At 42.3% G+C, this 13,827-nt stretch overlaps 1 protein-coding gene across 1 annotated transcript in view; it reads right to left on the bottom strand.

Moving 5' to 3' along the window:
• Positions 1–871: 871 nt before the first annotated feature.
• styxl1 (serine/threonine/tyrosine interacting-like 1) overlaps positions 872–13,827 on the bottom strand; it is a 28,927-nt gene continuing 15,971 nt past the window's right edge. Inside the window, exons 5-8 of the mRNA XM_060848268.1 lie at positions 11,854–11,999; positions 10,894–10,988; positions 3,351–3,460; positions 872–1,003 (exon numbers count right to left, since the gene is read on the bottom strand). Of these exons, the coding sequence (XP_060704251.1) occupies positions 872–1,003; positions 3,351–3,460; positions 10,894–10,988; positions 11,854–11,999 (483 nt within the window). The remainder of the gene's footprint in view (positions 1,004–3,350; positions 3,461–10,893; positions 10,989–11,853; positions 12,000–13,827) is intronic.

Below are 13,827 nucleotides of genomic sequence, written 5' to 3'. Positions count from 1 at the left end.
GGCTACCCCTCTTAACAATTGATTTAGGACAGGGTTTTTGAGACAGGCACTACCTTGTCCTCTGGCTGATTCAGCATAAACAGCAGGTTTTTACAACAGTTAATACAGTAAACACTTCTTCTCCACAGACATGCACTTAAATATTTTTAATTCAGTACTGTAGCAATTAGACCCACCCACCTTAAAATAATCAACTAGGTTGTAACTGCATTGTGCTGACATTCTGGTGGCCCAGGCGGTGTCTGTGTTTGCTCTGCTATCTCTCGCCATATTGTGGTCCAACGGCCATCTTGTGTGTCAAGTGGCCAACATATGGCTCAGCGGCCATCTTGTGTGTTTGTGTGCCTAGTGTCACCCTGCTCCATGCCATCTCCCACTTCAGTGATTTCTTTGTTTCAAAACTGACTCATTTCACATCTTTACTCACAGGAATATTATGTTGTTTTCAATTTCCTCTCATTTTTAATTCCATTTTCAACTGTGAAAAAAAGTGTTGATTCAGGAAAGGGCAAGATATATCCAAACAATATGATGACTAATTTCCCCAATAGCTGCTCAGCCTGGTTTTCTGATAACAGTTGGGACAGTCAGGCATCATTTAAAACAATATTTAACACTGCACTCATATGAAAGCTTGAAATACAAATTAATGATAAATCCACTACATATAATCCAAGATGTATTCATTTGTTGTTATACAAAATGTTACAAACACAATTAAGAATGCTACAGAAAACTAAAATCAGTGTCAGTATAAATTAAATCTTGGGCATCTTTCATGTAATTAAATTATTAACTCTTAAAAAACAGAAATGCATTCAACTGTAAATTCATGGTGAATGCACCTTAGTTTTTACAGCTTACAAAGATTTCAGTAATAAGGGTCAGAGACATTTGTGATCGTTTGCTGCAATACAGATTTCTCCCATTTAGAAAGCTGCCATACAAAACCTCGATGTGGCCGAATGCTTGCTTTACACTTCTGAACAAGCGCCCAAGCATCCTAAGGGAAAAGAACATTTCGGTACTTTTAATTCATCTGGAAACTCCACTGCTCAAATGATGGCAACCAAAAATATGACTTAGATTTCTCAGTAGTATCAAGTAAAAACTGTGGCTCAATTTTCATCCCTGGAGTCGGACAGGGAGAGATGGGTCTTCCCCATGGTCTGGAGTCTGGCACAGTGCCCTTTTCCTCTTTCTTTTTCTCAGTGAGAACTTTTTTGGAGTTTGAAAGATCTTTCTTTTGTGAGAAAGATCTGTACATTCTTGTTGGATTGACCCTTTGAAACCCTAAGAATTTTTCTAATATAAATTTCAGATTTGTTCTCCTAGGGCCAACTACCTTAGCGAATTGTAGACCTGAACTATGCCTTTACAATTATTATTGGCTTACGCATCGGGGCATTTAACTAGAAATGCAGTAAATAGATTGACAAGTTGTCACTGCAGTAAGTTGAGGTGGGGTTGAACAACTGATAAAAGATTCATGTCCCCTCCAAGTCCCATCATTGGGAATTGGCACCTTAACAGAATTTGAAGGAATGAATATAAAGCAGAAATAGAAGTAGCGCACCCCAGGAACATTTCCATTTCAAGCAACAATAGAAAGAAGAAATAGTTCTTCCCAGGTTGTGACTCAAAGAGAAAAACATTTAAACTGGGAAACTGAGAGTCCAAAGATGTCCAGGTTAGTTGAACTGGCCATGGTAAATTGCCCATAGTGTCTAGAGATGTGCCGGCTAAGTGAGTTAGCCCTGGGAAATGCAGGGTAGAGGGGTCGGTCTGATGGGATGCTCTTCGGAGGGTTGGTGTGGAATCACTGGGCCGAATGGCCTGCTTCCACCCTGTAGGGATTCTATGATTCTATGGGAGTGGTGATCAAATGACTTTTTTCTCAGGAGAAAATGAATTATACACAGAACAGAATCTTTCCCTGTTGTGAGGCAAGTGGCTGGAGAGGAGCATTACCAGTTAGGCTGATGTCAGGGACTTGGCTTCCCACCAGCACAGGAAATAAAATCTTGAGGCGGCAGAACCTAGGCTTCATCTTTCTTACCTGCCACAATTGAGGGCTTAAATGGTCAACTAGCAACCAATTGACAACCACTTAAGGGCCTCTCCGCACCCCCATGACAATTAACTGTGCTTCTAGCAGGTGAGAATAATGGCAGCTCACCTAATTGATAAAGTAGAGCAGCCAGCAAACAGGTTGATGGGGTAAGATCTGCCTTTTACTGAGGTTGATTGGTGGGGGTGGGCAGAGATGTGGGTGAGGGGTTGGGAACAGTGCTGGCCATGGAACTTCATCACTTATTGCTGACATTCTGACACCCATTCCCCATGTTGATTCCTCCTGGACTTTGGTGTTTGGGTGTACCAGAGGCCACAAGTTTTGAAGCCTGTGCTGTAGCTGCTGATCTCTGATTTTCCAACAGTTTGAGAGCTGTCCTAGGAAGTGATGTGCTGAAAATCCCACCAAGGGGCAGCTTAGGTGTTAGGCACAAAATTTGGTGGGCTTTCCTATTTGTGTTCGACACAGAGTCGCAGTTCTCACCACACTTTAAAGTAAAAACAAAAATTTTGGCCATAGTTTGGGAAGAGATTTATTTTATTTTGTTCCATGCGTTCTCATGCTGTACAAATTAAGCTACTCAAACTGCAAGTGACAGTTGGGGAAAGGGACTGTAGCGAGACAATGGTCAACATCAACACAGTACAATGGGACTCACTATACTCTACCCAACATTTGGTCCAAAAAAAGCAGAAATACCCACAATTAGGAGGTTCCACCTCCTTTATCACTGGTCCCTATCCAAAGGCATGCCACAGTAAACATCATGTCCTAAGGCTGTATCTCAAATAATTTTCCTTTATATTTCCATTTTTTTGAGAATCCAGACAATCAGCCACTCATGCTTTTCACACTGTAATCACAGAATCTCGACCGTGCAGAAAGAAGCTATTTGGTCCATCAAGTTTGCAGTGACCCTTCAAATAGCATCCCACCCAAATCCAGCCTGCCCACCCTATCCTTGTAACCCCACACTTAGCATGGCTAACCTACCTAACCTGCATATCTTTGGACTATGGGAAGAAACCGGAGCATCCAGCAGAAACACGCAGAAATAGGGAGAATGTGCAAACTCCACACAGCCAAGAGTGGAATCATAATTAGGTCCCTGGTGCTGTGAGACAACAGTGCTAACCACTGTGCCACCGTGCTGCCCCTTAACCAGATGATAGTGAAAGCAAAGATAGTATAAGAAAGGTGTTATCATATTGTTCTCAGAGTATAGCAGGCCTTGATACCACCACATAACTTCACTTGTGTAAACGTTTTCAGTTACCTTCAGTGTAATTTTCTGAGAATGCATGAGGTAGGCCATCACTACAGTACAGCAACGACTTATACCCAAAGTGGAGAATACCAGCACCACACCTTTATCTAATTGGTCATCTGGAAGAAAGGAATGTGTTTAATGTACATTTGATACACCTCATATTAAACTTCTTTAATTACATGTAATCAAGAAAAAAAGGTCATAGGTCCTGAATTTGCTCAATCATTCTAGCAAACACTACTGGGGTGTGGGCATGGAAAACTAGGATATGCTTTGTTGCAACCTTACTATGGCATGCTGTTGGATAGGGGCCGATGATAAAGGAGGTGTGTGTGTGTGTGTGCGTGTGTGCGCGCACGTGCGCCTGTCCGTCCGTCCGTCCACAGCAGAGATGTGGACTCAACCCCTATATTCAAACCTCTGAGCAATGAAGGAAAGCGTGCTAAATGCTTTCGTAATCACCCTATGTATGTATGTATGATGCTAACTTCAAAGAATTATATAACTGAACTTCTAGGTCTCTCTATTCCACAACACTACCCAAGTCCCTACTTTTAATTGCTTAATTCCTGCCCTGTTTACTTTACCAAAATGCAATACCTTGCATTTATCCAAATTATCTGCCACCCATCAGCCCCAGTTGATCAAGATCTCTTTGTAATCTTAGATTATCTTCTTCACTGTGCACCATAAGGTCTAAAGTGGGGATTTTCACCAATGATTGCACAATATTCATCAGCATTCATGACTCCTCAGACACTGAAGTAGACCATGTCCAAATGCAGCAAGATCTGGACAATATTCAGGCAAGTGGCAAGTAATATTCACGGCACCCAAATGCCAGGTTATGATATTCACCAATAAGAGACAAACTAACCACTGCCCTTTGACAGTCAATGGTGTTACCATTGTCGAGATCCCCCATGATCAACAACATGGGAGTTATCAATGATCAGAAACTCAAATGGACTCACCCTATAAATTCAGTGGCTACAAGAGCAGGTTAGAGGCTCTGAGTACTGTGGTGAGTAATAACCTGTCCACCATCTACACGCACAAATCAGGAGCGTGATGGAATACTCCCCACTTATTGATGAGTGCAGCCCCAAAAACTCTAAAGAAGCTTGACACCATCCAGAGAAAAGCAGATCCCTTCATTTGCACCATATCCCCAAGCATCCATTCCCTCCATCACTGACATTCAGTAGCAGCATCTACAAGGTGCACTGCAAAGTTACTTAGGCAGTACCTTCCAAACCTACAACCACTTCCATCAAGAAGGACATGGGCAGCAGATATACAGGAACACCATGTCCTGCAAATTCCCCTCCGAGCTATTCACTATCCTGAACTTGGAAATATATTACTGTTCCTTCACTGTCACTGGGTCAAAATCCTGGAATTCCCTCCCTAATGGCATTGTGGGTCAACTGACAGCAGGTGGACTGCAGCAGTTCAAGAAGGTAGTTCACCACCACCATTTTCTCAAGGGTAACTAGGGACGACCAATAAACGCTGGCCAGCCTGCAAAGTCTGCATCCCATAAAATCAATAAATACAAAAAACTATACCATCAATTTTGGTGTAATCCACAAACTTACAAATCATGCCTTCTATGTTCTCATCAAAATCATTTATATAAATGACAACCAAAAGTGGGCCAGCACTGATCACTGTGGAACACTGCTGGTTACAGGCCTCTAGTGCAACAAATAACCCTCCACCATCACTCTATTGTCTCCTGCCATTAAGCCAATTTTGTATCCAATTGGCAAATTCACCCTGAATCACATGTGATCGAACTTTACTTATTAGTTTACTATGTAGAACCTTGTCAAAGGTGTTACTAAAGTCCAAATAAACAATATCTACTGCCATGCCCTCATCAATCTTCTTGGTTACTTCCTCAAAGAACTCAAGTTTGTAAGACACTATTTCCCTTGCACAAAACCAAGCTGATTATTCCCAATCATTCTTTGCCTCTTAAAATGCATATAAGTCCTATCTTTCAAAATTGCTTCCAACAACTTACCCACCACTGAAGGCAGACTCATGGGTCTATAGTTCCCAGACTTCTCTTTACATCCATTCTTATACAAAGGCACAACATTAGGCCACTTTTGGAATATTGTGACAATTCTGGTCTCCTTCCTATCACATGGATGTTATGAAACTTGAAAGGGTTCAGAAAAGATTTACAAGAATGTTGCCAGATTTGGAGGATTTGAGCTACAGGGAAAGGCTGAATCGGCTGGGGCTGTTTTCCCTGGAGTGTCGAAGGCTGAGAGGTGACCTCAGAGGTTTATAAAATCATGAGGGGCACGGATTGGATAAATAAACAAGGGTCTTTTCCATGGGGTGGGGAGTCCAGAACTAGAGGGCATAGGTTTAGGATGAGAAGGGAAAGATATAAAAGAGACCTAAGGGGCAACTTTTTCACGCCAAGGGTGATGCGTGTATGGAATGAGCTGCCAGAGGAAGTGGTGGAGGCTGGTACAATTGCAACATGTAAAAGGCATTTGGATGGGTGTATGAATAGGAAAGGTTTAGAGGGATATGGGTCAAGTGCTGACAAATGGGACTAGATTAGGTTGGGATATCTGGTCGGCATGGACGAGTTGGACCAAAGGGTCTGTTTCCATGCTGTACATCTCTATGACTCTATGAGCCACTCTCCACTCATCCAGCAGTTATGGATGATATACATATTACTGCAAAAGACCCTCAATTTCGTCCCTAACTTTCCACAATGTCCTGGGATACACTAGCTCAGGTCCTGGAGACTTATCCACTAGATTTATCCATCTTTATGTTTTCTAAGACCTCCAGCACTTCCTCTTCTGTAATATGAACGGTTTAAAAACATCAATATTTCACTCCCTCAGTCCTCTTGCCTTCATTTATTCTCCAGTAAAAACTGATGGGAAATATTCATTTAATATCCCTCCCATCTCCTGAGGTTCAACACATAGTCAACTTCTTTGATCTTTAAAGGGTCCTACTTTCTCTCTACCTGCTGTCGAGTTCCTCATGTACTTGGAGAATCTCTTTGGATTATCCTTAACCTTATTTGCCAAGGCTATCTCATTTGCCCCACTGGCCTCCCTCACCGTTCAAGAGATTCATTTGAACCCAGTTGTCTATATGTAATTTATGATATTTTAAATTTTTTACTAAAACCTCAATATCTTTATTCATCCATTGTTCTCTAATCCTACCAGCCTCCTAACCACAAGAGACCCTCCAACCACAAGGGATGAACTCAGATTTCTCCAGTTTCCTCATTTCCCCTCCCCCCACCTTGTCTCAGTCCCAACCCTCGAATTCAGCACCACCTTCCTAGCCTGCAATCTTCTTCCTGACCTCTCGGCCCCCACCCCCACTCTGGCTTCTCACCCTCACCTTTACCTCCTTCCACCTATCGCATCTCCAACGCCCCTCCCCCAAGTCCCTCCTCCTTACCTTTTATCTTAGCCTGCTTGGCACACCTTCCTCATTCTTGAAGAAGGTCTCATGCCCGAAATGTCGACTCTCCTGCTCCTTGGATGCTGCCTGACCTGCTGCGCTTTTCCAGCAACACATTTTCAGTTATGTTAGTCACTGCCTTCCACTCCAGAAATGACCCATTTATTCCTGCTGTCTGTTTCCTGTCTACTGACGAATTCTCAATTACCACCAATCCAATATGCTTTGATTTTGCACACTAAATGTGGAACTTGATCAAAAGCATTCTGAAAATCCAAACCTACTACATCCACTGGTTCTCCCTGATTTATTCTACTAAGTATGTCCTCAAAATACTCCAGTAGTTTCGTGAAACATGATTTATCTTTTATAAATCAATTTTAACTTTGTGTCATCCCTTCTGTATTCTCTAAGTATCCTGTTATGACATTCTTTATAATAAACACTAACACTTTTCCTTCCATTTATATTAAACCAACCAGTCTATAATTCTCCGTTTTCCCCACTTGCTCCTTTTTTAAACAGTCGGATTACATTTCGCATACTCCAATATGTTGGAACTGTTGCAGAATCTAAGAATTTTGGATGACGATGACAAACACATCCACTATTTCTATAACCACCTACTTCAATACCCTGATTATCAGGCCTTGGAGTTTTATCAGCGTTCAGTCCCATTAATTTCTCCAGCACTATGAACTCATAATATTGATCTTCTTCAATTCATCCTTCACAATAGACCCTTGCTTCTGTATCATTTCTGGTAAATTATTTGTGTCTTCCTCTGTGAAGAAAGGCTAAAGTAGTTGGTTAAATGCTCTGCCATTTCAAAGTTCTCCATTACCAATACTCCATTTTCAGACTGTAAGGGGCCTGCATTTGTCGGCACTAATATTTCACTTTAGACATTCTCGATGGTGGGTCCTGCCTGATAAGTCAACTCTCCTGCTCCTCTGATGCTGCTTGACCTGCTGTGCTTTTTCCAGCTCCACATTTTATTGATTCGGACTCTCCAGCATTTGCAGTGCTCACTATTTCCACTTTATACATTCTTATTTAATCTCTTACAGTCCACTCTTATATTCCTCATATGGTGTATTTTCCCCTCTTAATCAATTTCTTGGTCTTGCTTTGCTGAATTTCAGTCCTCAGCCTTGCTCCCTTTCCTAGCAACTCAATATGCCTTTTCTTTGAATCTATTACTTAGTTTCTTGTGATAGCCATAGTTGGGCCACTTTTTCTGTTGTGTTCTTTCTGCCCAATAGGAATGTATAAATGTTGCAAAGCATGCATTTGTTCCTGAAATACTAACCATTGCCTATTCACTGACATGCCTTTTAATGAAGTTACCCAGTATACTTCCAGCCAACTCATCCCTCATAACTTTGCAGTTTTCTTTGTTTAGATTTAGGACTCCTGTTTCAGATTTGACTCATCATTTTCTATCTCAGTGAAGAATTCTAGCATGATTGCAGAATCATGCTAGAAAGGGTTTAGAGGGGTATGGGTCAAGTGTGAGTAAATTGGACTAGATTAGGTTGGGATACCTGGTCAGCATGGACGGGTTGGACCGATAGGTCTGCTTCCATGCTGTACATCTCTATGACTCTATATTTTGGAAGCAGTCATTTGGCCCATGGAGTCAACACTGACCCTTCAAAGAGCATCCCACCCAGACCCATTCCCCTACCCCTGCTAGCCAGAATTTCCCCAGGCCAATCCACCAAACCTACACATCTTTGGACTGTGGGAGGAAACCCATGCGGACACGGGGTGAATATGCAAACTCCACAAAGACAGTCATCCGATGCTGGAATGGAACCTGGGTCCCTGGCACTCTAAGGCAGCAGTGCTAACTGCTGAGCCACCTTGTCACCCAATTACTTTTTATGATCACTTTCTCCTAAAAGGTCTTTGACAACAATGTTATGAATTAATTCCTTTTCATGTAGAGGGCTGCACAGAAAGGGCTGGAGAATGGGTATAGCTCTTTTGGGAGTTGGTGCAAACACGATGGGTCAACTGGCCTCTTTTGATGCTGTAAAATTCTATAATTCTGTGATTTACAAGTCACTGAATGATAAGTTTTTTGTTTTGTATTAAAGCAGGACAAGACTGTCCCGAAATTGACATTAAACTACCCTGGAGGGAGTTTCAGATGAAATAGTCATATCACCTAACCAGGAGAAAGTGAGGACTGCAGAAGCTGGAGATCAGAATCGAGAGCGTGTTACTGGAAAAGCACAGCAGGTCAGGCAGCATCCGAGGAGCAGGAGAATTTACTTTTCAGGCATATTCCTGACGAAGGGCTTCTGCCCAAAACGTCCATTCTCCTACCCCTTGGATGCTGCCTGACCTGCTGTGCTTTTCCAGCAACACACATATCACCTCACCACACTGATAAACTGACTTGCACTGGTACTTTTCTGAAATTCTAGTTGAGATATTCTGACTTAGTCTGCTGTTACCTAAGCAGCGATTGCTTGATACAACCAATGGATTCCTAAAACAAAATATCCTATTCCCCACACTAAAAAGATAAAGTTGTCACAATCCTACCAGACCATAAAGCTAGTCTCTCATTAGACAGGTGACTGGTGATGGTTTACTCTGAGAGTCAGAGCTGAAAATGTGTTGCTGGAAAAGCGCAGCAGGTCAGGCAGCATCCAAGGAGCAGGAGAATCGACGTTTCGGGTATGAGCCCTTCCTCAGGAATGACGAAAATGTCCAGCAGGCTAAGATAAAAGGTAGGGAGGAGGGACTTGGGAAATGCGATAGGTGTAAGGAGATCAAAGTGAGGGTGATAGGCCAGAGTGGGGGTGGGGGGCGGAGAGGTCAGGAAGAAGATTGCAGGTTATGAAGGCGGTGCTGAGTTCGAGGGTTGGGACTGAGAAAAGGTGGGAGGGAAGGGAAATGAGGAAACTGGAGAAATCTGAGTTCATCCCTTGTGGTTGGAGGGTTCCTAGGTGGAAGATGATGCGCTCTTCCTCCAACCGTCATGTTGCTATGGTCTGGCGATGGAGGAGTCCAAGGACCTGCATGTCCTCGGTGGCATGGGAGGGGGAGATGAAGTGTTGAGCCACGGGGTGGTTGTGTTGGTTGGTCCGGGTGTCCCAGAGGTGTTCTCTGAAACATTCCGCAAGTAGGCGGCCTGTCTCCCCAATATAGAGGAGGCCACATCGGGTGCAGCAGATGCAGTAAATGATGTGTGTGGAGGTACAGGTGAATTTGTTGTGGATATGGAAGAATCCCTTGGGGCCTTGGAGGGAAGTAAGGAGGGAGGTGTGGGCACAAGTTTTGCATTTCTTGCTGTTGCAGGGGAAGGTGCCGGGAGTGGAGGTTGGGTTGGTGAGGGGTGTGGATCTGACGAGGGAGTCACGGAGGGAGTGGTCTTTTCGGAACGCTGATAGGGGAGGGGAGGGAAATATATCTCTGGTGGTCCGTTTGGAGGTGGCGGAAATGACGACGGATGATACGATGTATATGGAGGTTGGTGGGGTGGTAGGTGAGGACCAGTGGGGTTCTGTCCTGGTGGCGATTGGAGGGGTGGGGCTTAAGAGCGGAGGAGCGGGAAGTGGAGGAGATGTGGTGGAGGGCATCGTTGATCACGTCTGGGGGGACATTGCGGTCTTCGAAGAAGGAGGCCATCTGGGTTGTACGGTATTGGATGCTGCCTGACCTGCTGCGCTTTTCCAGCAACACATTTTCAGCTTTGATCTCCAGCATCTGCAGTCCTCACTTTCTCCTAATCTGAGAGTCACCATACCTGAGGCAAGGGGAAAGATTAAGAAGGTGAGTCCTTCATTTGTAACCTTCTCGTAATAATGTCCCTGACTTTCATGAGCACAAAGAAGTCCCAGTAACATTGCAACTGGTGGATTGCTTCAATGAAGTTGTTTTAACCACAAAATCAAAACCTCTTCCCTAACATGTCAACTTTTATAGCACAGGGTCTGCAGGCCTCAGCATTGACAAGCAAACTATTAACTCACTGAAGTGACACAGTGCACGTTTATACTGTGACACTTGCATTTGTGTGCTGCAAAGGAAATTTAGTATTTGCAGGAGTAGTAATTAAACTCACCGAGGAATTCACACATCATTGGGAAGTGGGCCAGAAGATTAGTTTCTTCTGAAGAAGGAATGTGTAATATTGGAGTAAAGCTCTCTTCTGCAATGCTAAAATGACAAACAGGTTGTAATAATTGTTTTGTAATATGTTATCATACAATCATAAGACCAGAACCACATTGTGGAATAAGTAGTACATATAAATTATAATTGTATTATTGTAGATCAATGTCAGTACAAAATAATTGGATATATAGTTGAAAAGATTCACGAGGCTATGAAGAAGAGCAGATACGTGGGACAACTTGCTGAACTCCTTAGAAAAAGGCATTGGGATGATGGATTAAATGATCTCCTGTGCAACAGGATCCTTCATGAGTTAGAAATTTCAAGGAATTGGAGAAGTTTCTGCCCAAGCTTTTGTACATTTATAGATAAATGGATACTCATGCTCAGTTTTGATCTGTTTTCAGAAAATGTAACCATCAAAGTCTGTTCCCACAAAACTGCTGGAAAGTATGTACAGCAGTCCCTGGGGTGTGAATGAGTTCCGTTGCAGAGTCTGTTCGCAAGTCTACTTGTAAGTAAGTTATGATTTGGAGGTGCTGGTGTTGGACTGGGGTGGACAAAGTTAAAAATCACACAACACCAAGTTATAGTCCAAAAGGATAGATTATATGCAAATTGGTACACAATGCAAGACAATATAAAGGTGCCATTTACAGCATATTAAATTTGCTTCTGTCGCATCTTTAAAATTATACCCCTGTATGAGATTGATTTTGTAAGTATGTGCATTTGTAAGTCAGATATTTGTAAATTGAGAACCATGTGTAGATCCGCACACTCGCAAGGTTTCAAAAGCCACCATTGACTCGTCTGGTCTGATCTTGCAGTCTTTTCATAATCATTAAGGGAGTTACTGAGGAATGGTATCCACAAGATAGCAAAGAGTATTGTTTAAATCACTCACATGATCTCTTTTTCACGACAGAGGTTGAGGTAAGCCTTGATTTTTAGATCTTTCTGCATCTTTCTGTCAGAGGCTTGTTTAAAAGCACCCATGTAAAGTTTGGCTGGTAAAATCTCAGCAGGATAGGGTTCAAAAGCATCCAGCTCCTAGAGAGAATTCATCATGCAGAAAATTTTAAAATTTCCCTGTTCCATCAAGTTAGAACCTGCATAAATTGCTTATACTGCATGCACCTGCATACTTTTCTGTCTTTATAGAAATCAGATTTTCCTTCATCTGGGAAAAAGGGATAGGAAAGTACAAATTTGGAAACAGAGCATGCCAATTTGGCTCCTTGACCCCATTCTGCCATAAGACTGTGGACTCAAGGGGAGATAATTAGAAGCTTTATTGTCGGTGTTGATCAAATCTTGGCATTGTGTGGCAAGAATATTATTTGCAATCTTTTAGCCACAACCTGAATATTGTCCATTTCTTGTGCATATGGACATGCATTTCTTCAGTAATATAAAACACAGACCTGTGGATGCTAGAAGTCTGAAATATAAACAGAAATTGTTGGAGAAACTGAGCAGGTCTGGCAGCATCTGTGGAAAAAAAACAGAGTTCACATTTTAGGTCCAGTGATCCTTTTTCAGGGCTTCAGGACTCTTTCAATATTTGGGGAGTGGTAAATGGTGTTGAAAATTGTGCAAACATCAGCAAACAATCCTACTCCTGACTTTCGGATGGAGGTAAGGTAATTGATGAAGCAGCGAAAGATCGTTGGATGTAGGTCATTGTGCTAAACAGCTCCTGCAGTGATGTGTCTGAACTGAGATGCCTCCAACAACCACAACTACCTTCCTTTGTGCCAGGTATTACTTCAAACAGTGGAGAATTTTCTCCCTGATTCCCATGAGCTCTGGATTTGCTAAGATTCTTGGTCAAATGCTGCTGCGATGTCAACAGCAGTCATTCTCACCTTAATTCTAGAGAGTTCAGCTGTTTTCCCAAGATTGTAATCAGGTCAGGAGCTGAGTGGCCATAGCAAAACCCAAATTGAGCATCAGCAAGCAGTTTATGGCTAAGCAATACCGAATGCTATTTGCTACAATATCCAGGCTTTGACTGATAATTGTCAAGATTCATATCATAGAAGTATGACATCTGAGAGATGTTAATCTACTCCACTTGACTTTCAGTTGCATTATCTCCACTGAATCCCCCAACGTTAATATTCCAGGTGTTAACCATTGATCAGAAACTGAACTGGACAAGACAAATAATTACTGTGGCTACAGGAGCGGGTTACAGGCTCAGAATTCTGCAGCAAATAACTCACCTCCTATCTTCCCAATGCCTGTCCACCATCTAGAAGGTAATTAAAGCTTGCCTTCCTTGTGTGTTGTGGCTTTAATTTAGTGGAGGGGTGGTGTATAGAATATAGATACTGTTACTACATAACTACACCATATTGAATGAATAAGTTAGTGAGAATGAAAAAGAATCCCCTGAAAATGAAAAGTATACTTCGAGAATCAATATGTAGATCTCAATAAGTCTCAAAAAGAGACTACAACAGAAAATAATATTTCAACCTTGACCCACCATCATTCACAACAGGATGTGGCAGAACTGCAAATTTAGATCTGATTTGTTCATTGTGGGATTTAACTTTGCTGTTTATTGCATGCTCCTTCTGCAGTTTGGCACCCAAGTAGCCCTATGTTATTGCTTCACTATGTTGCACTTCAATTTTAACTATGTGTGCTGAGATATTAAAGGGTTAATTTGCTCTGCTGACCTGCAGCAAATACAATGTCCTGAGGGTAGGGTGTTATGCCTCTGTCTTAGAGTGGTATGTCTCTGTCTTAAAGGTAGAATGTAAGGAATTTACATTGTCATCCCTTGTCATTCAGAGTCATTTGCATGGCCATTTCCTAAGTATTCAGAGTAAATTTACATTGTCTTCTCCTTCTATTTGCATCATCA

Source organism: Hemiscyllium ocellatum, chromosome 31 (genome assembly GCF_020745735.1).
Source record: "Hemiscyllium ocellatum isolate sHemOce1 chromosome 31, sHemOce1.pat.X.cur, whole genome shotgun sequence".
Classification (NCBI taxonomy): domain Eukaryota; kingdom Metazoa; phylum Chordata; class Chondrichthyes; order Orectolobiformes; family Hemiscylliidae; genus Hemiscyllium; species Hemiscyllium ocellatum.
This window is presented reverse-complemented; position numbering and strand designations above follow the sequence as displayed.